Source organism: Trematomus bernacchii, unplaced genomic scaffold (assembly GCF_902827165.1).
Source record: "Trematomus bernacchii unplaced genomic scaffold, fTreBer1.1, whole genome shotgun sequence".
NCBI lineage: Eukaryota > Metazoa > Chordata > Actinopteri > Perciformes > Nototheniidae > Trematomus > Trematomus bernacchii.
Genome location: NW_022987828.1, coordinates 8,230,028 through 8,253,462, shown reverse-complemented (window position 1 = coordinate 8,253,462; position 23,435 = coordinate 8,230,028). Strand labels below are relative to the sequence as shown.

At 41.6% G+C, this 23,435-nt stretch overlaps 1 protein-coding gene across 2 annotated transcripts in view; it reads left to right on the top strand.

Annotated features, from left to right (window-relative positions):
- Positions 1 to 20,762, top strand: part of tp53bp2a (tumor protein p53 binding protein, 2a) — a 29,492-nt gene extending 8,730 nt beyond the window's left edge. Inside the window, exons 3-21 of one of the 2 annotated variants that reach the window (XM_034152183.1) lie at positions 2,479 to 2,626; positions 3,637 to 3,750; positions 5,078 to 5,148; positions 5,691 to 5,792; positions 7,249 to 7,423; positions 7,582 to 7,763; positions 7,895 to 8,059; positions 8,278 to 8,316; positions 9,894 to 9,941; positions 11,286 to 11,469; positions 13,506 to 13,622; positions 13,834 to 13,955; positions 14,071 to 14,467; positions 16,427 to 17,262; positions 18,399 to 18,536; positions 18,696 to 18,829; positions 18,942 to 19,108; positions 19,255 to 19,454; positions 19,554 to 20,762. In XM_034152183.1, coding sequence (XP_034008074.1) covers positions 2,479 to 2,626; positions 3,637 to 3,750; positions 5,078 to 5,148; positions 5,691 to 5,792; positions 7,249 to 7,423; positions 7,582 to 7,763; positions 7,895 to 8,059; positions 8,278 to 8,316; positions 9,894 to 9,941; positions 11,286 to 11,469; positions 13,506 to 13,622; positions 13,834 to 13,955; positions 14,071 to 14,467; positions 16,427 to 17,262; positions 18,399 to 18,536; positions 18,696 to 18,829; positions 18,942 to 19,108; positions 19,255 to 19,454; positions 19,554 to 19,595 — 3,381 coding nt within the window. In that variant the 3' untranslated portion in view covers positions 19,596 to 20,762. The remainder of the gene's footprint in view (positions 1 to 2,478; positions 2,627 to 3,636; positions 3,751 to 5,077; positions 5,149 to 5,690; positions 5,793 to 7,248; positions 7,424 to 7,581; positions 7,764 to 7,894; positions 8,060 to 8,277; positions 8,317 to 9,893; positions 9,942 to 11,285; positions 11,470 to 13,505; positions 13,623 to 13,833; positions 13,956 to 14,070; positions 14,468 to 16,426; positions 17,263 to 18,398; positions 18,537 to 18,695; positions 18,830 to 18,941; positions 19,109 to 19,254; positions 19,455 to 19,553) is intronic. The other variant, XM_034152184.1, reaches the window with a different exon arrangement.
- The last annotated feature ends 2,673 nt before the right edge of the window (positions 20,763 to 23,435 follow it).

The following is a 23,435-nucleotide window of genomic DNA, read 5'->3' as shown; positions in this document are numbered from 1 at the left end:
AGGTTTTATTTTAATTACTGACCCTGACAGTGCAATTTATTATGTTTACTGATTCCCCTTTAGTTCCCAGCTTCCACAAACAGTAAAACGGTTCTGATAAGGAGACAGGAAAGGAAATGTTTCGGCTTTATTCTCCGGGGTGGTCTTTCACCACAGAGCTGTTAGGTCCTGTATGGCCTGTGAGGAACACAGAAGGGCAATGTCTATTTACAGCTTTCTGTTCTGTACTGTAGATTACTGAAAAGGGTGACTCACTGCTGATTCGCTCTATTGATGGGGATCTTCAATTTGCATCCCTAGGAACAAACCAGTTGACTCAGCTCCTCTGAGTCAGAGCGCTGCCCGTTGTTTGCACCCTTACCTCATCACAGGGAAAAAAAACCTTTTCCGGTTGTGATACAATACAATGATGTTGCTAAGGAAAGGTGTCCCCTGCCCACTCACTCAGTAAGCTTCATTTGAAGAAGAAAAGGGGGATAAAGCCACTTATCTTAAGGCTGCTGTGCTTTTGCTCAGTGCAACCTTCAGTTCAAAAGCTACTCAAATACTTTTGTTTCTGCTCTTTGGCTGCAGCTGCTCTGCATGCTCGCCCCCTCAAGCCCCTTTGTACTCGTGACCCTGCTGACCTGATGTTCCCACCATGGCCCCTTAGGCACAGCCGTTCACGGCAGCATGCTTAGAAAAAACCTGTCAGTCCAACCTGGATGTTCAGGAAGCTCACAATACAATTCTAACAATGAGACACTTTCCAGGTAATTCTAGTTCTCTGGCTGCTATTTTTCTATTGGAGTCACTGTGTAGACATAGTGTTGTGTCAAAACCTAAAGCTAAATACCAAAGTTTAATACGTTTGTGTGTTTGTGTGACATGCCCCAGGGCACCTATGTTATGTCACAATATTAGTTTTATTACAGCCTTTTACAGCCCTCACTCTCCTTTCGTGTGATCAGATTACAGATGGGAGTATATTCCAGCTTGCCCTAAAAGCCTCTTAAGCATGCATCTGTATATTATTACACAGTGTCACGGTTCTCCACTTCCTGTTTACTGTCGGTGTTTGTGTATTTGGTGTCACACAGGCAGAATATGACTTGACTCCCAGATGTCCATTTTAAAATTGACTGTCAAGGCTTTAGTTTGACAAAGGCCTTCTTTCTTTTATTAAACTGGACTCCCAACACCTATTATTATAACTATTAAGGTGGGCAATATCCTGTATGAGTATTGATTTGAGAATCCTTCAAAAAAATGTGTTTACTTTTAATACATAATGTGTTGTGGTTTTATTCGAATTGAGACATGAATTCCACCTTTGGGATGCTTACTCTATGACGGCTCTATTTTCTGCTCAGTGTCAAAGTGTTTTTTCCTGTAGTAGCTTAAGGCTTTCACTTTCCGCTTCAATGACATCTTCATTGAGTCCATTTCTTGATAGTCCTTGACCATTCTCTACTATCTGTCAGCCTAACACGAACATACACATCCAGCGTTGCCAGAGTCCTCAGTGGGCTGTCTGAGATGAGTGTGCTTGGCAGGGGTATTTAAAGTGTGTGTGTGTGTGTGTGTGTGTGTGTTGAGAGTGAGGGATCTCTCACAGTGGTGACAGCACTAGTTAGCAGTTAGATGGCGTTGGGTGAAATGGAATTCTGGGAGCTGGCCTGTGATTTCTCTGTTGACACAGAGGAACGGGGACTGGGAAACACACTGCTCTCTGTAGCCCCTTTCAGACATGCACCTCTTTTCTAATGAGGATTTAACATGTGACTCTTAGGACTCTGAATAAGTATGAACATCCTATTAGGCTAAACCTGGTAACATTTCTGTGTAACTTGAAACTCAGCAAAAGTCTAATTTGAAATGCTCATGGAATGAGACTGCAGCAGTACAATGTGAAACATGCAGAGAGAGATATTAAACGTCTTGCACTGCCTCATAAAATGACTGTTATCTCAATCAATAAAAAATCTGGCCCACAGTCTCTATTCTTTTCCCATATACTCCTGCCAACTGTACTAAATGAATAGCCAGTTGAACTCTTTACATACAGCTTGTGAGCTTAGAGAAATGAAATGAGTGTCCCAGATTGATGTCTTGCCATGTAATGCTTTTGCACTGTGAAATATTCTAAAAGAGGCAGCAGAATTCCCTCTTGAATAACATTTTATACAAAACAATCAGTGAAAAAGCCTCTGTACTATCACTGTTACAAATGGTGGCAAGGCTTCTTTTGCCCACAATGGTCACTAAATGCTTAAAGTAAATATGTGTTTTAAATATAAATGTGCTGCCATGTTTGATTAAAGCAGTTTGATAAACCGGAAAATCACGAGGCATGAATGACAAAATGCTACAATTTAACAGATGGATAAAGACTGCAATGTTACTCATTCCCCGTCTGAAAAGTGATAGTATGACCAGATACACACTTCTTATTGTTATTTAGCTCTATCTAATGCCTCTCTCTCTCTCTGTCCCCAGATGTTCCTGACAGTATACCTCAGTAACAATGACCAGCATTTTACTGAGGTCCCCGTTACCCCGGAGACACTGTGCCGGGACGTGGTGGAGTTGTGCAAGGAGCCGGGGGAGGCCGACTGCCACCTCGCTGAGATGTGGCGTGGATCTGGTGAGTGTCAGTGCCAGTTCACTGTTATCCTGATCCGTCTACACACCATGAACAACAGGAGATGTTCAGTAACAGGCTGAGGAATATGGATGTGGGCAGACACTTGTTTGTCCTCTTCCATTTAATGAGAGGGAAATTGCTTTTTCTGAAGTAGACCATATATGGAGATTAGCTTTGTGGTCAACTGCTTGCTGATTTCTTTTTAAAGGGTTTTATCTCTTTTGGGTCTGCAATGCAAATGAAGCAGAGCCCATAATCCCCGTAACAAACACAAGCACCCAGACATCTCCCTCATCAGGTGGGAGGAGGGTTTTTTTTTTTTTTTTTTTCTTCCCCCTTTCCCCCCCCCCCCCCCCCATCTGTGAGTCAGGAGGTATTCAGAATCAAAACTCAAGGAGCCAGGCTTCATTGCTGTTACCATGGTGATGCTGCCATAAGAGTGAATAAAGTACCAATCATTGCGTTTGAGTACTTCCAAGTAGTCTGAAAAGATTGTCACATTTTGCAGCCATGGCTCTCCTTGAAAACACAGCAATGACATTTGGATGAATTTTAGATGTACAGCTTTAAATAACCTAAACATCACAATCATCGCTGATTTGTTTTGCAGGCACGCCATCACAATAGATCATTTTCATTGACCTCTACTTGACTGTAATGTGTCAGTCCATTTGTGTAATGAAATGGTCTTAAGCAGGTTGAAGAAGATGTCTGAGGAATGGATGATGAGCTCTTTGGCTCAGTACCAGCCAGAATAATTGACCACACATCACAGTTGTTTTCCCCCAAGGTCATTACTCAGAAAGATCAACTAGATGCAGAAGGAAATTAAACAAAGTGTCAGTGTAGCCCAGCTGCTAAATAGTTTGAGCGAGATTATTCAAAGCTATTGTCACATGTTTTCAACCATGCCAAATGAAATATAATGAAAATGTTTCAATATTGATTTTGTAGGTGTGTCTTTTTCTGTCTGACGCGAGTGCTGAAGTAATTATGTATTCTGTCTGCAGAGCGAGCTGTAGGTGACGGAGAGAGGATGCTGGATGTGCTCCAACGTTGGGGACAACACAGGGCAGAGGTGCGCTTCTTTCTGCGGCACAATCGAGCCCCTAGCAGGGAATCTGGTAAGTGTCTACCCCCACCACAAATACAAGAGATAATGAAGCAGGAGCAAGGGTTTCTCAGTCCTCTCACACAAGGGTCATGGTTGGGAAGAGGGCAATCCCCAGAGAAAATACATTTGACACCAACGTAGTAAACTCCAGAGATGCCTGTAGCCTCTAAACGTACACATACCAACTCTGGTGTTAAGGGTCCATGAAAGGAAGTTACCTAAACAGCCTTTTTGTGGCTGAGAATAAACCAGACCACCTCAGCTTGTACTCTACAGAGGGTTTTATATTAGCAGGCCTCAAATCATTGAACAAGCCTTATTTAGCTGTACTGTTTGAGGCCAGGGTTTCCAAGCTACAACGTCATAAGCCTGTTACTTTACAGTTTTCTTAGGAACAGAGAAAACGCCAGTATTTTGGTCGTGCGCTATCCTTTCAGCCCCCAGTTGCGTAACTAAGTCCTTTTACCCCTCACAGCTTGAGTCTGGCCCAGGGATTAGATGGCTGTTTTCCCTTCCTGTTATCTTAGTCCGCTCTTGTTTTTCCCACACTGTTAGCTTAGCTCTGCTCACTATTTGCAACCCAGTTCTGCATTACCTTTTTCAGTTAAGACTTTTTTTTTATTAAGGACTGGTGCATTTGGTGTCCTGTTTCTGTGGTGCTGATATTATTCATGAAAGTGTAGCAGTAGGGAGTTAAATGTTAACACTTCCTGATTCGGGGCAGGCTCTCACCAGGTCAGAGAACAACAATTATTCTCTGCTGAATTGAGCTAGCGAAGTAATTCAATACTCAATCTTGCTTATGGAGCCTTACCATGGTTTTATATTTACAGCAACCAGTATTTAACATGCATACTGTATGCCAGGGGTCATCTAATGCAAGCTAAAGGGCTTTGGTAATGGGTCAAGGCTTTTGAGATCTGGATTGTCAGACCCCCACCACTCTGAGCTGTTAAATGCCAGTAGCATGTTTGGATATTAGCGCACATATGTACACAGATAAGCAAGTATACACACAGTTGTGGAACCCAGTGCCAGGCGGTTATGTATTACGCTAAATCCTGAGATTACTGCAAGTCACAAAGAGCACTGATCCCAGTTGTTTCCCAGGATTGCTTGGATCATTTATTCTGTTATGCCGAGCCGTCTACTGATCTACACTCTTCTGCAGCGAGTCCAGAGAAAGTCGTACAGTGAATGGCCAAAGAAGTCATTGTCACAGTTGTCTGCAAAGGCCATTCGTTTTCTTAGTTTTCCGTTTCATGGTTTGGACTTCGATGAAGATCCACAGTAGATTTTGATGTCTGAGGAAATCTTCCATCTTGTTGGTTTCTCAGGCGGCTCAAGAGGCTCAGAGCAGAAGAGGAATGGAGTGAAGGCTCCCCCAGACAGACGCATGGAGAACGGGGTGAGTTTGTATATGTTTTATTTTAAGAGAAGTTAAAATGCATTTAACGGCATGCTTACAATTAACAAACAGTTTCTTATTCAAGAAATAAACATAACTGTAAATCATTCAAACACATGTTTTAATGCATCTCATTGAACATATAGATACAGAATTATAGTCATATATTCCTTGGATCATGCATTTGTTTTGCAAGAAATGTTCATACACATCGAATAAGATGTTTCCATATATTTTCTTTATTCTTGTCACACGGTTCATAGACTTTATTATTTAAAAACATTCTATGACCTGATTTATTGTTCCTTTTTAAACCGAACAACAAACCAGCTTGATGATTTGCTGAGGGGTTATCATTAATTCACTTCAAAGCACCCTGAAGTATATAAATGCAAATGAAACATTAATCAGTGCATCATAACCAGGACTGTTTCTTGAATAATCAAGTTGAAGATGTCACTTGAAAATAAATGTTGTACTGCAAATCTTCAAATCCCTTTTAATGCGTTGTCTTTTATCCCTTTTATTTATACCCTTCCCAGGTGGTGACACCGCGGATGGACATGACACTATCGGAGCTACAAGAGATGGCTTCCAGGCAGCAGCAACAAATAGACTCTCAACAACAGCTCCTTGCTTCCAAGGTGAATAGAGATGAAGTGCAAGATGAAAGGGGAGATGGAAGAGAGATGGGTGAATACTGGGGACAAGAGGTTCAAGTGGTGGAGATGAAAGTAAAAGCAAGGGAGACAGAATAATACAGCATGATGAAAGAGGAAGTTATTGAGACAAAGTGGAGAGATGGAACATAATACAAAGGTGCTAAAATAAGTGGAGTGCACTCATGGAAATAAAGATGCTTAGATAAGAACACGCATGATGGTTGTGATAGACGGGTATGATGAGTTGTGTATGGCTGCAGGTGTAGTGTTTATCATTTGAGAAGCATGAGACTGCAGCCTGCCTGGGATTCTCACAATGCAGGACTTGTGGTATTTAAAAATCTCGCTTTCTTTCTTTCTTGCTTAGGACTGTTGTTTTTGAGTTTTTGGTGACGGCAGGGGATTGATATGACCGAAACAGTCGTGATATATTAAAACATTGTGTGAACATGTTTCCTTGCTTATCTAGACATATTGATCTATCTTGTTTAAATTAAAAAAAAGAATATGCTTTAATATGGCCCGCAGGCTGAAACCTGTCTGTAGCATTCTGATCGAAACAACTGTTGCCTGAGGATGATATAGGAAGCCAAGGAATGCTGCTTCAAGCTGTCATGAACACTTGCACAATCCGGAAAACAAACATTACAATCAGCACACGTCACCTGGTATAGTTCCAGGTAGAGACAGTGTTCTGTTCATCTTAGAACCGGTTTGAGGGTCAGGTGCATAGCACACTGTTTCATTGTTTAAGACTGAAGATTGAACTTTTAACTCTGTTTCACTTTACACAAAGATTTCTCGGCTCTTATAGCTATTTTCACTTGACAAAAAGCAATGGGATTTTGCCTCTGGATTTTGGAATATTGCAGAAAATACGATCTGTGCTAAACCAAACTTTTTATTTTACTTAACACATTTTTATCAGCAGGATCATTTCCACATATTAACACCACTTCATGATTTTGATCTCAAGTGACTTGCTAAAGTAAGGCTATAAACTCACTGCATATTGCTCGCTTAGGTGCTCATCACCACCTCTAAGCTAAAGCCAGACTACTGTTTTTAGCAATTGCCCTTTTGTTAGACACAGAAGCTTTGGACATTCACTAGTGGGGTTCTTTATGAAGTATTTTATGTCTTAAAACTAAATGTCAAATATGTTCTGCTTGTGTTAGACACAGAACTTACTGTATTTCATGCATCTAATCAAACACACTTTAAAAAAAAAAAAACCTGTAAGGCTGCTATTCTTACAACAGCCAATTTACTAGCGGCCCATAACATCTGTACCTCAATGCCTGAGGACATTTTGACAGCACCTGTTGAGGAACGAAACTCAGCCATTGATTACTCATTAATGATAGTTAACAGGGTTGTGTCTGTTAAATAATGTTCCTGACCTTTTCTCCCTTTCTCCTCTTGTCTCTTTCTTCAGGAGCAGCGGCTGCGCTACTTAAAGCAGCAGGAGCAGCGTCAGCAGCAGCAGGCGTCTGAGCAGGAGAAGCTGCAGCGCCTCCGAGAGAACATCGAGAACCAGGAGACTCGGCTCAAGAAGGTCCGTGCCCTCAAGGGCCAGGTGGAGCAGAAGCGCCTCAGCAATGGAAAACTGGGTAAGCTCCTCAGGAACTTAAAGGATTTTATGAATAAATGCCTGCTCAGAATATTATGACAAGAAGCGTGGAATATTTGATTTGAATAGATTATTTCTTTGATTTCATGATGTTCTGTGTCCCTGAATTCTCTCGTCTCAATTCCACTTCCTTTCCAGTGGAGGAGATCGACCAGATGAACAACCTGTTTCAGCAGAAGCAGAGAGAACTAGTGATGGCTGCTACCAAGGTGGAGGATCTCAGCCTACAGCTTGAGTTGCTTAAAAATGGAAAAATGGACAACTTCAATGACAACCAGAGCTCTGTGGCTGAACTCGACCGTCTGTACAAGGAGCTACAGGTGTGCAGAAACAACAGTTACTAAATTACATAAATCAGCACAACACGTGGCTCCAAACACAGTATTTATTTTAATGAGCACAAACATTGAACCATCTCTTCCTTTTGTCCCCATGTTTTGTCCTTCTTCAGCTGAGGAACAAGCTGAACCAGGATCAGAACTCTAAGTTGCAGCAGCAGCGAGACGGCCTGAACAAGCGCAACATGGAGGTGGCTGCCATGGACAAACGCATCATTGAGCTCCGAGATCGGCTGTGGAAGAAGAAGGCAGCGCTGCAGCAGAAAGAGAACTTGCCTGTAAGTATCACATCAACAACATAAATACACATATGTGACCTGATGCAGAACCCCCTGAGGTGTCTTTCTGGATAAGGTGTTGACATTTGTTAATGTGTTTTTCTTGCAATTTCCCCAAGCCACAATATTGCAAATAAGTTATGGAAAAGATTTTGATCAGAGCTCCCCCTAGTGGCCTCATATTAAAGGCTGTTTGTATGTCTCTTTCCCTCCGGAAGCCTCAGATACCCTGGCATTCAGAGCTCACCCATTCCAACGTAAGGCTCCTTAACTTCAAATCTTCTGTGTGGGAAAACCTAGTGATGCCCTCACTCGAAGGAGATCACTCCTATCCGCCTTTTTCCACTCTTTGATCTCTTTGTCTGAGATAGCTGGTGTGGATTGATTATCATTTTGATTAGAGTCGCATCTGAGTTTACACTCCCGCTGTTTTCAGTTCCATTCGGCAGAAACAACTTCTGAAGAGAGGAGAGGAGTAAGAAGTGCATGCTGACACATCAGAAAGGCAGGAATGTCAGGGGAGATGCTATCTTCTATGTCTACACAGAAACAGGAAAAGACAAATAATTAGTTTACTGAAGGCAAACAAACTTCTTACCAAGAACGTTTGCTTTTAAAAACATGTTGCATAATAAAAACTGATTGTAACAGATACTAGAAATACTAGAAAGGCTGAACAACCTAGTCTCTTTACTAGATCTTATTGTCGTTATAAGTGTTGGCTCTGAGCTCGCTGCCTGGTGTCTCCCTGCTCCACTCTCCCCTTTACAGGAGTTGTTTTGAACACATGTTGCCATGGGACTGTAAAGAAGAGTCAACAGACTGTTGGGAAGGAATATTAACACGTTCACTGCCTGACATTGAATGCTTGTGAAGGGATAGCAGAAGATGTAAGGGTGGCAAATACGAAACATAATCATTCTGATCGAGTGATGGATGATTTTATGTTTTTACCAGCTTAAAAACACAAGTCATTTGACTTTGTTTCTTTATTTATGTCTACCGATCAGGTGGACTTCCTCTCAGACAATATGCAGGTGTTTCATTGGCCGTCACCATTAACTTTCTGTCTTTCAACCAAATTAACATTCAACCAATTAACCTCAAATTCCGTATTGCAATATATTATGCTGATTCATAACTTTGTAATGCAAATCAAAAAGCTCCTCTATGAAATGATATTTCCCCTGTGTTGTAGATACTGTACAAAAACATTGCCTCTTGAGTTTGCAGCATGCGATGTTTACTTATGCAGTGTACAAGATCTATGAGTTGGAACATAAATAATAAATGTTATAATGTAAATGTATATCCTCCCGCAGCTCTGCTGGAAGATTTCTAGATGAAGTAAAAACGTGCCACCTTATCCGACTTTAGGGAAGCCCAACTTGTCTTTTAATGTTCCCTTTACAAATCTAATAAAGTAGGAACAGAATAGAGAAATATGTGTGTGTGTGTGTTTGTGTGTGCATGCCTCTGTGTGAGTGTGTTTTAGAGATGAAGGCTTGAAAGGGCCCAGTGAGGAGGTGATTTACCCACACCCTGCCTGGAATCATAATGAGTGGGCCTTTTTCACACTGACACAAAGACCCTCCATCCAAGCTGCCTCTCTCCTCCAACCAAACAGCAAGAGTCTGTCTGACATCACCCAAAAACCCTGTTTAACCATTCTGACTGAAGAGAGGTAGCCTGAGAGCTGCCAGCCGAGAGACACCCCGCACCGTATTATGATGCATAGTACAGGGAACTAACAAAAGGCTAATATCAGATTGAAGAAAGGGATACTTTGGTATTTTGAACTGCTGTTTTATGTTTGTGCTTTTGTTTTTTCAAGAATGGCTATCCTGGTAAAGAGAGGGCTTCAAAAGACACTCATCTTCAGGTAACTAAACTAGCATTGAAGCTGATCCTATAGTATGTGTCCCTTTTTCTTTCTGATCATCTTGTTTTCAAAGGGACAGCTTATCATCATGAATTCAGGAGGATATATTTGTGTCCAGGGGATGAGCTGTTTTTAAAAACACGGTTTAAGTACTTTACCGAGTCTAAAGGGACATTTGGAGTCTGTTTGTTTGGTTTGGAAATCACAAGTGCATTTCATTTATTTTACAAGATGTGGTATTCATGACAAACTTACCCTCTTTTAACTTCAAGCGTTCTTTGATTCAAGCCTGGAATGAATCTACAGGATTTCAAAAAGGTTGTGCTGTAGATTTGACATCACCTGTCCAAGATGGAGATCCCACAACAATCCAAGCTGCTTTGAAATCACTGCACAATGCTCCATTGCAACTTGTTTTTATAAAAAGCACTATCGGAGTCAAATCATGGGTTTAAATATTTGATAAATCTGTGTAAGCTAAATCTTTTATAAATCAGCAACTGTAATGCATGTGTTTTCTTGAGGCAATGTGGTTATTCATGAGCCTCATGAAACCATGGCCAACATCAGCATTATAAGGTCTCATTTTCCACTTATATATATATACACCTTCGGAAACTCTCACACGTGTCTTACTCTAATGCTAGTTCTTCTAGCATCAGATACGGGTTGGACAAATTATGACTGCCTTACAAATCTTTGAACCCTTCCATACTAGCCAGAAAAACATATTTGATGAACAACTTGGCCCCGGTCTGGCACCACCTTTAGGCCACAGTTTTCTCAGCATTTTCATCCATTATTATATTATACAACTTGTTTTTGTAACTTATTAACCATTAGAGCCTAAGAGGGCTTATATGGACTTGTAGTGTTTTTGATTAGTGCCCAAATGTGAAAATGTATTAAAATATAAAATGTTAGCATGATTTCTGTGATACTCATCTCAATGTCAACAATGTTTTATACACGTTTATGTGTCTGAATAGTGTTTCTCTCTTATGGCAATATTTGTGTACCTCATTCCTGAGTGAGCAATGGGAAATTCAGAGCACAGGAAACTATTGCACATTAATTTAGTTAATAGCAAACATGGAAATTCCTTTTGGAGCATAAAAGTTTGATGCAATTAAATATCCTTTTCTTGAGTAGATTGTCTATAATGAATATGCCTGCAAAATGTATCTTCCAGTTCTCCTAAACATCCATTACTAGCTCAGGACTGAGGCACAAATACAATGCCATACTCTCTCTCCTGCACACGTAACACACACATTTGAAACATTCCCTCAGATCTTTGCTTCTCTAACAGACTCTCTTCTCTCCCACCTCTTCTCTGTACAGGTGCCCACAGATGGCCCAGCCGGACAGCAGTCAGGTCCGTCTCGTGTGGCGGCGGTCGGCCCGTACATCCAGTCGTCCACCATGCCCCGGGGCCAAGTGAGGCACGAGCTGCTCGTAAAACCAGCCTACCCAGACGGCACGGCAACCCTCCCTGCCCACGACCCGCAGAGCAAATCCGGCCCAGGTGAGCAGCCGGAGACCACACAGCGTCTGCAGCCTTTTACTTCTAAAACCAATCCTTTTCATTTCTGTAACATGGCTCAAATCAAGACTTGGGGCCGGGCCATCAATAGTAAAAATGTATTCAGATAATTGAGGCATTTGCTGAGTTCTGCAACAGCTCACTTGTCAAATAAAAGCTTACATTTTCAGATCAAAGAACGGTTAGGATCCCAAAAGTGTTTTCAACTACTATTCTAGGTGTTCCTTTGTGATTGTACTCCCATTAACTGTTTTACTGAAATGTGACAACACCGTCCTGCTTTCAGTAGAAGCAGTGGATTCTGGGACACCTGCTGGTTGCGATGTCGACCTGAGCTTAGAAGGTAGCTAGTTACCTCCTGGATGGTGTGTTGTGACCGAGTTTTGCTGAGCCTGAACTTTGAACTCTTTATCCTCTTTTACATTTTCTGAAGAACTTGTGATATGCTTTGCAGTGAGTGAGCCAGTTATTGAACCATTGTTCCTATTGCCACGATGTGTGTCTCTTCTGCTTTTATCCTTTTTTAAAGTCAACTTTTAGAGCCAGTACAGACTAAGCTGCACTCTCTTTCCACAGACTGCAGTAGCATGTGTGCTGTGTAATGGAGTGGAATGAAGTCTGACCAAAGCAATGAGAGACCAGAGCAACATTTCCCATTTAGAAATGTTCTTTGTTCTTTCTCAGTAATTCTTTCTCAGAAGCTCTGTCTCTAGACTCGATCTCTTAGCCCTGAACCAGTCCCCCAGTGGATAGTGGGCCAGCTTTATGTTATTAAAAATGAATGATCATACACAGAAATTAGTCATTACAAAACAACAGCACCAGGGACCACCCCTTTCTTCATTCAGTCTTGCAAATCTTTATCAGCCCATGTTTTCCTATTTAAAGCAATTCCACATACAGGAGGTGAAAGTATCAGTTTTTTCCCCCAGTCTGTCATGATGTTGCACGCAATAATTTCTGCATGCTGAGTTGATTTGCAGTGGAAATGGAAAGAGGAGAGATAGGGATGGGCGGGGAGGCAGAGGAATCTGCTCTTGGTATAAACCCATTCCCGGTTCTTCTAGCAGGCACGTTGTGCATAGTTTCAGGCTGGCTCCTGGGGGTTGTTCTGATCTCTGCTTGGCCCCTCAGGGGGGCCCCCTACCTGGGCCGTGCCAACAGCATGACTCGAGCAAAGGGAGATATGGAGCTCTAAGGCTACTTTTGTTTTTCTTTTCTTTCGAATGCATCTTCCTCAGAAGCCATGTTCTTGCTTAAGCCTCTGAAAGAGCTGCGGGCTAAGAGAAAAGGTACACACTCGTGTTTGTGTGTGTGGTGCGTGTATTTCTCTCCACGGCTTTGTGTGGTTCTGTTCTATTTTTTTTTATTTATTTATTTTTTTAGCTGAGATTTATTTTCATAATTGGCTAGCTACATTATTAGTCCTTTCTGCTTGTTTTGCCGCTGTTTGTTAAAGCGTGTTTTTGTTTGTTCTCTTCAGTTATTTTCCGCCGCTCTAAATGGGTCAGTCGGAACAAATGCATAACCTTCAGTTGAACTGACAATCTGTGTGTATCCTGACCGTCCTAATCTGATCTTGTTGGCAAAATATGTTTGGTGTTTGTTGTGTCTTTCTACTATGGGCACTGCAAAGGATAATCATTATGATTATGAAGATTTGACTGTCTTTGATGTGATGCTAATCTTGCTAGTTGCGAGTGCTCCATGCTTTTGTGGCTCATTTGACTGTTGATGTCTGCGGACATGCATGGCTACTGGCTGAGTCTTATTAGTCAGTCAACCAAAACAACAAATGATGTGTAACGATGGAGGCATAGTGCTTTAAAAAATGACTGTTTCATGACTGTTTGCTCTGTGTGACTCTGCATACAACACAGCTTTGTGCTTTTGTGGGACAATTATGACTGCAGAAGGTTACCAAAAAAAATTATAGTATTTTTTTATGGTACGTGATGACATTAACACATTCTCCACCTGTCCCTTTTTCTTTCCCTCCTCTCCTGCTGGTCCCACAGGCCTTCAGCCATCCAAGCTGGCAGACTGGGGCTCTTCAGGTCCAGAATCCAACACCAACGGTCATGGTTCATCTTCAACATTGCCCCGAATGACCTCCCACTCCAACACAGAACAAGGTTAGAGCAATACACACATGCAAACACCACACACACACATACAACTCCTCCACAGAAAGTGCACTGCAATCTTTCCTGGAACTGTGAAAACAGTAATGAAGGCAGCACAAAAGCTTTGAAAGGGGCTTTTGTTCTGCCTTTCTATAGAATCACGCTTGCTCTGAACATGCGGTGAAACTGATTACTGCCTCTATATGTTGTGTGTGAATAGATGAGACTGAAACGAGGAGGGACAAGAAGGTGCGTCCACTCTCCATGTTTGAGTCAACGGACGTTCCCGCCACCTCCCTCCGCAAAAACCAGAGCAGTGATGACCTGGTCAGGGACGCAAAGGTGAGAATGAATGAAAACAAACTCCTTAAATACTAAGTAAAGATCCAAGAAAATACTTGTTTAGCAGTAATAAATCCATGCATCTAATTCTCTCTCTGTCCTCTCATCTCCACAGTCGGCCCCCAAAGGTCCAGTCAAGGTGCCTCCTCCTGTTCCCACCAAACCAAAAGGCCCTGGTGTCGTTCCCTATGGGAAACCAGGCCTCAACACAGGCACCTTCCCCAAAGCCAAGCCCCACAGCCAGCAGCCCCAGCCCCCCCAGGGCCGCAACCCTCTCCCATCCTCACAGAGCCAGACACTCCCCCTCCCCTCCAAGCAGGACGCTCCACCTGCAGCCACCGTGCGGCCCTTCACCCCGGAGCTGCCCTCCTCCAAGCCTCAGACTTTAGCGGCCAGCTCCATTTACTCCATGTACACGCAGCAGGCCGGCTCAGCCAAGCCCTTCCACCCGCCTAGTGGAGTGCAGAACTCTCTCAACAGGAATCAGAGCCGCTCCAATGGATTTGTCAGTGGTAAGAATACCCAGATGTAACTTTTTGAGTTTAGTCAAAAACACTGTTGTTCAGGTGACACATTAATATGGTCTTTCTGCTGTAAAACACACAATCAAAGAGTATATGTATGAACACATGTCAATCTTCAGGTTTACATATCAATCTCAGAGTATCTCTTTAAGAAGATGGAGCATTCAATCTTAAGACTAATACTGGAGTAGAAATGTAGGGATGACTTAAAGGTCACCTATTATTCCAAATCCACATGTGTCCCCTCTGCGTTGAGATTCTGAAAGTTTCAGGAAAAAAAGATTCACTCACTTTTTGTCCTGATCCATTTATATAAAAACCTGTCTGAAAATGAGCTGATCAGATTTTGGCCACTTTATGATGTCATAATGTTTTTTTGGCTTGTGTAACCTTTAGCCAATCACCAACCAAGGTAACCGCCCGTATTTTGAGCTTGGCGCATGCAGAGGCTAACAACAGCTAGCTCTAACGCCATCGAATAGGACGTATATTTACCTTCTTTCTCCTACGGAATCGTCGTTTAAGTCGATGATGATTGTAAAGAACTTTTGAATGTAGCATGTAACGACTGTAAAGTTGGTAATAAAGTCGTCCCATTTCTTCCATTTCGTTTCGACAGAGCAAAACGAGTAGCGCTTCAATACAATCGGCCATTGTTGTTGTTGTTGTCGATATGAGGGGGGTTCCGCGCAGTTTGGCTTTATGAAGCAGGCACGCAAACGGTTACGTCATGACGCAAACGATGACGCAATGACGCAGCACCATTCGGGCTCTGAGCGGTGTGAACAGAGCGGGAGCTGAACCGGTTCTGAACCAGAAAAGCTCTAGCACGGAGCTAGAACGGGAAAAGCCTTGGTGTGAAAGGGTTAAGAGGAGCATTGGGAGTGGCTCCTTATTTTCATCTAAAGTAAAAGACAGAGAATCAGCACTTTTGAAATAGGGCTGAAACCGAGGGGATTATAGGACGCTATAATGCATGATCTGTTTGATATTTCGAGGTAAACACTTCAGAGACATGTTTTGTATATATCTGAGACCTATAATATATTGATGAAAAACGGTATACTAGGGGACCTTTAAATCTAAATTCAGGAGTATAGACAAGCGTTTATAAAAATAGAATATTGTGTCACTTGAGATATATTCACTGTTAAGTAGTTCTGCCCTGCTGCTGTTCTGTTTAGCATATTCAACAGGAATATATTCACACACCGTTGACCAGAGGATGAGCTAGAGCGTCTACACCATCTGTTACATCTTCCCTTTACAAACGCAATAGCAGGCAACCGTACCTGCTGCTTTTGACTGGAGTTGTGGAATTGAAATGGAACACATTTTTCTCCTCCCCTGAGTCAGTTCTGAGGATGTAATCAATGCAAGGGAGATGCAAGGGAAGTTTTAAACGAAAAGTCCATTTAAAGTCTTAAATAGGCATAGAAAATGTCAAATATTACTGATGCATATACAACATATAGGTACATTATAATTAAGTATTCCATTCCAAAGTTATTTAGACCGAACTAGTATTTTATTTATATAAAAAAAACAATATACTCTGATTTGTTTGTCTGATTTTGCTTTACGTCTCAAATGAACAGAACATTTCAACTGCATTCATAATTGATATTCCCATCTGGTGTACATTTTTGACCAATGTTCCCCTTAAGCAATCATTTATATTTAATACAAACTTTGAGCAGCTGATTTAGAGACTGATACAAGCAGGTTTTTCTACAGCCATTGAGAAAAATAAGCAGTATCTTAGAGGAAAGAATATATTATTCTATCCGTTTTTTCTTTTTAACCATTATCACTGCATTGTTTACTTAGCGCATTGCTGACCTGAGCATCTTGTAATTATCACATTTGAATTTGCTTAGGGGCAGAACAAAGGGTCAGTTATTAGTATGTATCTGTGTAACACTTGTTTCCTATCTTTGTTTATAGTGTACGGTAAACCAGTGATCCCCAGTGGAGGCCTCCTATATCCAGAGAACCCTTACATGGAACGCCGCTCCCCTGCCTTTGAATCTGAGGTCGACCACAACGGAGCCTACAACGTGGGTCCCAGTCCATCTGAGGTCCCCCAACCCGAAACGGAGCGCACCCCCCGGCCCCTCAGCCCCACCAAGCTGCTTCCCTTCATTTCGAACCCCTACAGGAACCAGAACGATGGCGACCTGGAAGCCCTGAGGAAGAAGCTCTACAACGCCCCCAGGCCGCTGAAGAAACGCAGCTCCATCACTGAACCCGAGGGTCCTGCGGGGCCCAACATTCAGAAACTCCTCTACCAGAAGACCACCCTGAAAGCTATGGAGACTATTACCACACCGACCACTCCCACCTACGCTGGTGAAGCAGAGAAGGCGGCGGAGGGATCTGCGGGGCCGCATGTTTCTCTGGGTGGAGCGGACCACCAATCGACAGAGACTCTGGAGGGGGGACAGCTCCCGTCTCACATCACTACAGCTAATGTCCCCGTGCCAGGACCCCCTGAACACACCAAAGCACCGTCAGCCTTTGGACCAGAGGACATTATCCCCCCTCCTCCCCCATCCCACCCAGCGCCCAGGCCAGATGACGGTCACTTCCCACCACCTCCAGGCTCTGGCTCCGAGGACGCAATTTCCAACCTCCCCCCTCCACCTCCAGAAGGCTTCCTGGAAGAGTTCCCCCCCTACCCCCCACCCCCATACCCCAGTGGAGCGGAGCAGGACAGCTTGGGAGAGGACACCTTCAACATGAAGGCCCCCGAGGTCACCGGCCAGGTCATTCTGCCACCGGTATGTATTAACACATTAAATGAGACGCAACAAAAGAAGAATTAATATTTTTCCTCTTTTCTGTCAAGCTATTTATCAATCTATACTATTTGGTGTGTTTGCCGCGTGTTCAATATATCAGCCGTAGAGATGTCTGCCTTCTGTTGAATATCTCTAAGGTCTGTGGATAATCTTGTGTATCCGAGTCATGACAACTGGAAAGAGGCATTGCGCTTCAGTTTTTCAAATACATTGTTTTTGTTTTTTGAGCACCACAAAACAACTGCCATCTCGATCAAATGTTTTCGAGAGAAGGCAGACAATCACCCTGTTGATATCTCCAACACACTGCAACTTAGACCCAAATATTCTAAATGGATAAATATCACTAGAGGAAAAAGTTTATCTTGGATTTTGGGTGAGCTGTCAAGCTGCTTAAACACAAACATTATGTACCGGTAACCCTCAGTCTTCTCTTGTTTGTGTTCCACAGTCCTGAGTCTCAGTACAGTACAGACTACAGTTGTGTGCTTGTGTTATTAAATCCTCTCACATGCTTGTTTGTTAGCACAGTAGCTGGTCATGAGGTACAGTTATTGTGCATTCTACTTAATAAAGCTGTGCTGGTAAACAGCGCTGACCTGGTCTGTTATATAATTATATAATTCCTGTCAAGTACTTCTATTGTTTCTGGAGAAAATGGACCTTATTCCACTTACAGTAAGCGGATACCCAGCCTACTTTCCCCATTATGTGTTGAAAAACAACACAAGTTCATATGTTCCTGTTGTTAAGCTCTTAGCGAGACTTCTTAAGTGGGTTTTATGCTGAGGGGACGGGTATTACCAGTGAGTAAACCAATTAGAAATAAGTATTCATTATTCCCCCCCCCCCTAGTTTTCTCCTTCTGTCGCCTCCATTTGAGAACCAATTGTTTGTGTAATCATGGTTTTAGAAAAATCAATGTGTTTCTGGGTAAACGGGATAAGCAATGCTCTTAGAGCTGGAAAACAAGTCCCTCCTCTTCTCTCAGTCCACATTGAACACAACAGAGTGGACGATCAGGAGGACACTCTGATTTTACATTTTCCGTTCTTTGTGTTGTAATGGCTTTTTATGATCACTGACGTGCTACACGGTTATGATTGTGTCTCCAGGGAAAGAGGACCAACTTGCGCAAGCTTTGCTCTGAACGCATCGATCACAGCATGAGAGTGAAGTTCAACCCTCTGGCTCTGCTGCTGGACTCTTCTCTGGAGGGAGAGTTCGACCTGGTCCAGAGGATCATCTATGAAGTAAGACATTTACTTTTGCGTTCTTTTTGCTTAGTTTTCTGCTGTGTTAGTCAGCTACCATTGTGTCAGAGTGTTAGATAAACAATATCCAAAAGAGACATTTTTGTTTGCTATTTTCTGTGGCTCACACTACCCCCTATTTAAATGTTTCAATCTCAGGTGGAGGATCCCAGTCTGCCTAACGATGAAGGCATCACTGCTCTACACAATGCTGTCTGTGCTGGACATACAGAGATTGTCAAGTTTCTGGTTCAGTTTGGTGTCAATGTCAATGCTGCTGACAGTGACGGCTGGTACGTTCACTGCTGACATGGCTGATTACCTGAGACAAGTCTGAACTGTCACAATGAGTTTTCAAATTGTTTACATTTATTTACTCAACTCTCAACTCCTTCCTCCCTCTAGGACCCCTCTTCACTGTGCTGCATCCTGCAACAATGTGCAAGTGTGCAAGTTCCTGGTGGAGTCCGGTGCAGCCGTGTTCGCTATGACTTACAGCGACATGCAAACAGCAGCTGATAAATGTGAAGAGATGGAGGAGGGCTACACCCAGTGCTCTCAGTTCCTCTATGGTCAGTTTTTTGCTATACGTTATGAATGCATTGTTATAATTGTTATTGTGTCCTGTGTATGTTTCAGGCAAAACAAATGATGTCTTACACTTCATATCTTTTGTGTGCTTTAATCTTTGTGTTTTTCCAAATCTGTCTACCCTCAGGTGTGCAAGAGAAGATGGGCATCATGAACAGGGGAGTGATCTACGGTCTGTGGGAATACAATGGTGAAAACCCTGATGAACTGGTGTTCCGCGAGGGAGACTGCATGACCATCGTCCGCAGAGAAGACGACGATGAGATCGAATGGTGGTGGGCCCGCATGGGAGACACCGAGGGTTACATTCCCCGCAACCTCCTCGGGGTGAGTCGAAAGTCACTGAAACTGCAATGATGAGAAATTGTGTTTTTTTTTATGTACAAATGTGCACTGCTAACATTTCTTGTCGTTTTCTCTTAACAGCTCTACCCCAGAATTAAGCCAAGACAAAGAACGCTGGCTTAAAACATAAAAAACCCTGCACATTGCAGTCTGCCAGAGCTGTACACACACACACACACACACACTCAAATACACACACACACACACACACACACACACACACACACACACACACACGCTTTAACAGACTGGGACAGAGAAGGACACTGCTGAAATGAAGAGACAAGGACAGACCAAACAATATGAAGGATTATCTATGAACTCTTTCTGGCACTTTTTTTCTGTATCTACAACAGAGGAATTCTCCCTCTCGTACTTTTCCAGGCCACACTGTGTACCGTGTACTTAAGACACTTTTGGCATTGCTTTCCTTTAATCCACTTTTTTGTAATAAGTGTCTGAAACTATTTCCTACTTGACAGAAACTCAAATGTTGGGATGTAAATGGATCAAGCAGTATTTGTTATTGCGCAACAGTAATTTGTACACTTTTCGATAGTCTTTTAAAACTTGTTTTTCTGGGCTACTGGTTATTTTCTAACACTTGAGGCTCTACGTTGCATGAGGTGAATGAGTGGAATATGATGATGCTCTGTTACCATGACAATCTCTGTGGGGCTTGTTTCTCGTCATCTGTGTTGAGTGCCTGTGCCTCTGCTACCTGCACTACTGGGGTAAAATCAATCGTGACCACCACTGTTCTTGATTTAAAAAAATAAATAATTATATGATTGGTGGGAAAAACTTTTGATTGATCTATTAATGTTCATTCTGTGGTCTATGATACCCACAAAGCCAGTCTGCTCTCCTGCAATGGCACATGGTTGAGATGCCATAGATACTGTGTATACATGTATTTCTGTCATAAACACTAGTGAGAAGTTACTTTAGGAATTATATTCTTATCTAAGTTTCCAACTCTTAAGATGCCCTTTGATCTGGAAGGAGATTTCCATCCATATGAATTTTATATTTTATTACAGCCATTTCATGACAATATTGTAAAAAAAAAGCAAGCGTAAAACCAGACACCATGAATTTTTGTTATAATCAGTTGTACGATTTGTTGTAATGATGATTTATTCAGCTGAATCAAAAATAAAGATGCAACTTTTACAATATCGGATGAGTTCCTGAAACTTACCACATATCTCTGTCAATGCAGATTGTATTTATTTTTGTTACTTTTTCTTTTAGCCCTTTTGTCAGAATTATAACCACAAATGTACTGTAGTATTTCCAATATTTCCAATAAAATACTTTATACTAAAATGCTTCTTTTTTAACCACACATGCACACTTTATCCACTTTTCTCATCATTGTTAATAAAATTGAATGGAAATGTATTGGTCTCCATGTGTCATTTTTTAATACACAATCTTTGCTGCCCTCTGCTGGACAGAAGGTGACACTTTAACTTTCCAGAGTATGAATACAAATCAGATCCAAATATGGAAAGTAGTCAGAGGTGTAGTAGCAGATTCAAAAATATGCGATTAGAAATATTTTCCAATCACATGGATACTTTATTTGGTCTCAAAGACAAATACAAAGTTAAAATGTCATCTGCTATAAGGTTATAATACATATGTTAGAAAACAAATAAGTGATCGGGGGCCAAATCGCTTGGATGAATATGCTCAAATATTCAAAATCAATATATATGTTAAGTAGTAGTATTGGTAAAAAGCTGAAATGGTGTCTAATGTAACTATTAATTATTAAACATTTTGTTTTGTAAATGATACAGTACGAGTTGACTCGGACTGTGAAAAACTAATCCTTATCACAGTCTGGGATAATTCTATGATTAGCAACAACATTGATTTTGATGCATTGCAGCAAACATTGCAAACATTGCTCCATAATACAGCAGAAATGCCAGAGGAATCAAGTGTAATAGCATGCATTTGCACCATGCATTAGAATACATGGTTCTATATTGTAATGGCCCTGGGACAAAGATTTTTCCTTAAGGATCTCAGTGTATTTGAGCTGCACCATTTGTTTTATACCTATTTTAGAAGCTCAGGTTAAACTTCCAAAACTCAGGGGGGAAAAACCTATCACTTCTCACAAAATGTTGGCATTTTTGCCATAGCGTAAATGATTTACAAAACATTTGAATAAAGGCTAAACATTTCCCTAGTGACACACAAGTGCTGCTAATATGTTTACTATTATACCTAAACATGCAGATGATTAGTAGCTAGGATTACCATTCCTTACATCCTAGTAAACCTTGTTAGTATGCTTACATTTTTATAATTAGCACAGACCAAAATCAGCAGTATTCCTCCTCTGGGGACCATGAAGGTCTGTTTAAATGTCATGGCAGGTTGTTGATATATCCCTGACCAAAGTGCTGCACCAACAGACAACATTTTCCACATTCACTATCTTATAATCTGTTATGTCTGAACGCTGTGTTTGCTGTCTCTTAGATCTCTGTTACAGAGAGGCAGACAGAGTGAAACACTTCAATCCATTTTTATTGTTATTTTTAGCAAGCACATATAGGGAGAAAACCATAAATTCTGCACCTTGTAATGTAACTAATCCATAACTTACTGTATGGTCATACATGCACAAACCACCAGTCCTTCAGGTACCCCTGTTGCCATGGTAACCTGCAACAGGGACACTCCTTCCTCAATAAGCTCTATCGTTAATCTGTTGTGTCTCAGTTTTATGGGGTTAATGCAGCTAAATGTTTTGGCCCTTTACTGTGTGTATTTCCTGCTGAATTGCAATGAGACATGGAGACAAAAGGCTGACTTCAACATCAACTCTGCCCACTGAATATGACTAACTATATTTATAATTAATAAATACATTTATAATGGATTCAAAGTTCTGTATAAATCAGAGAACACAGTCGTATATGGGATGACAGATAGCTGGTCTTTTCTCTCTCTTCATAATCAGAGCTCTTAATAATCTCTGCAGCACACAAGCCCTTTTTGGTTTTATGAGCATTGTGAAGACCTGCAGGGGGTCTGCACACAGATAAATATCTGATCTAGGTTGTGACTGTAACTTTATGCAGTATAATGACTATGCATCTCCTCTGGGCCTGATAATTCATTGGATTTGTGTTCCTCTGGGGATAGGAGCAGGGGAGAGGGATGGAGAGGGTTTTCCTCACAGGCAACTTCATTAAGTGTTGAGCCCCTGCGTACATAACAGACACATTTACAGGGATATGAGATCTGCTAGACCAAGAATTATACCTGAAATCAAAATGCAAAATATAATTTCCAGGATGTGAGGAAGTGTCAGGCAGGGAAACAGTGTTACGTGAATCTGACACAAAAGTGTTTTAATAAAGAAAAAAACTCAACCTAAAGCTACATGGACTTCAGGGTTCAAACATCCATTGTTTTCTGTAAACATTTTGTCATTTATCATTTTATATCGTTATACAACATATTTTTTAAACAGCTCTGCTTTTGGTTTCTATACCAACTCAGAGTGATGTAGCTGCCCCAATGGCCAGCGTACCAGAGGAAGAAAATCACCAACAAATGGCAAAAGCCTATTTCTCTAAACTTAGTGGTGTCTAACTAGCTGTGGACAATTACTGTCCAAAGTGGTTGGTATTTCCAAAAAGAAAAAAACATAAAAATTATTAAAAGCATATTTCTCCAAATAAGTCTTGCAGTATAACCAGTAAATGTGTGAAGTTATTTTGCTTGTGTTTTACTGTATAACTATGACTTACTGGTAGTTATTGAATATTTCCATAAAGAATATTTAACAAATGTATCAAAGGCACATTGGTTAAATTCAGAGGTAGGAAGTAACTAAATACATTTACTCAAGTACTTAAGTACAATTCTGAGATACATGTACTTGAGTATTTCCATTTTCTACTACAATTCAGAGGTAAATCGTGTACT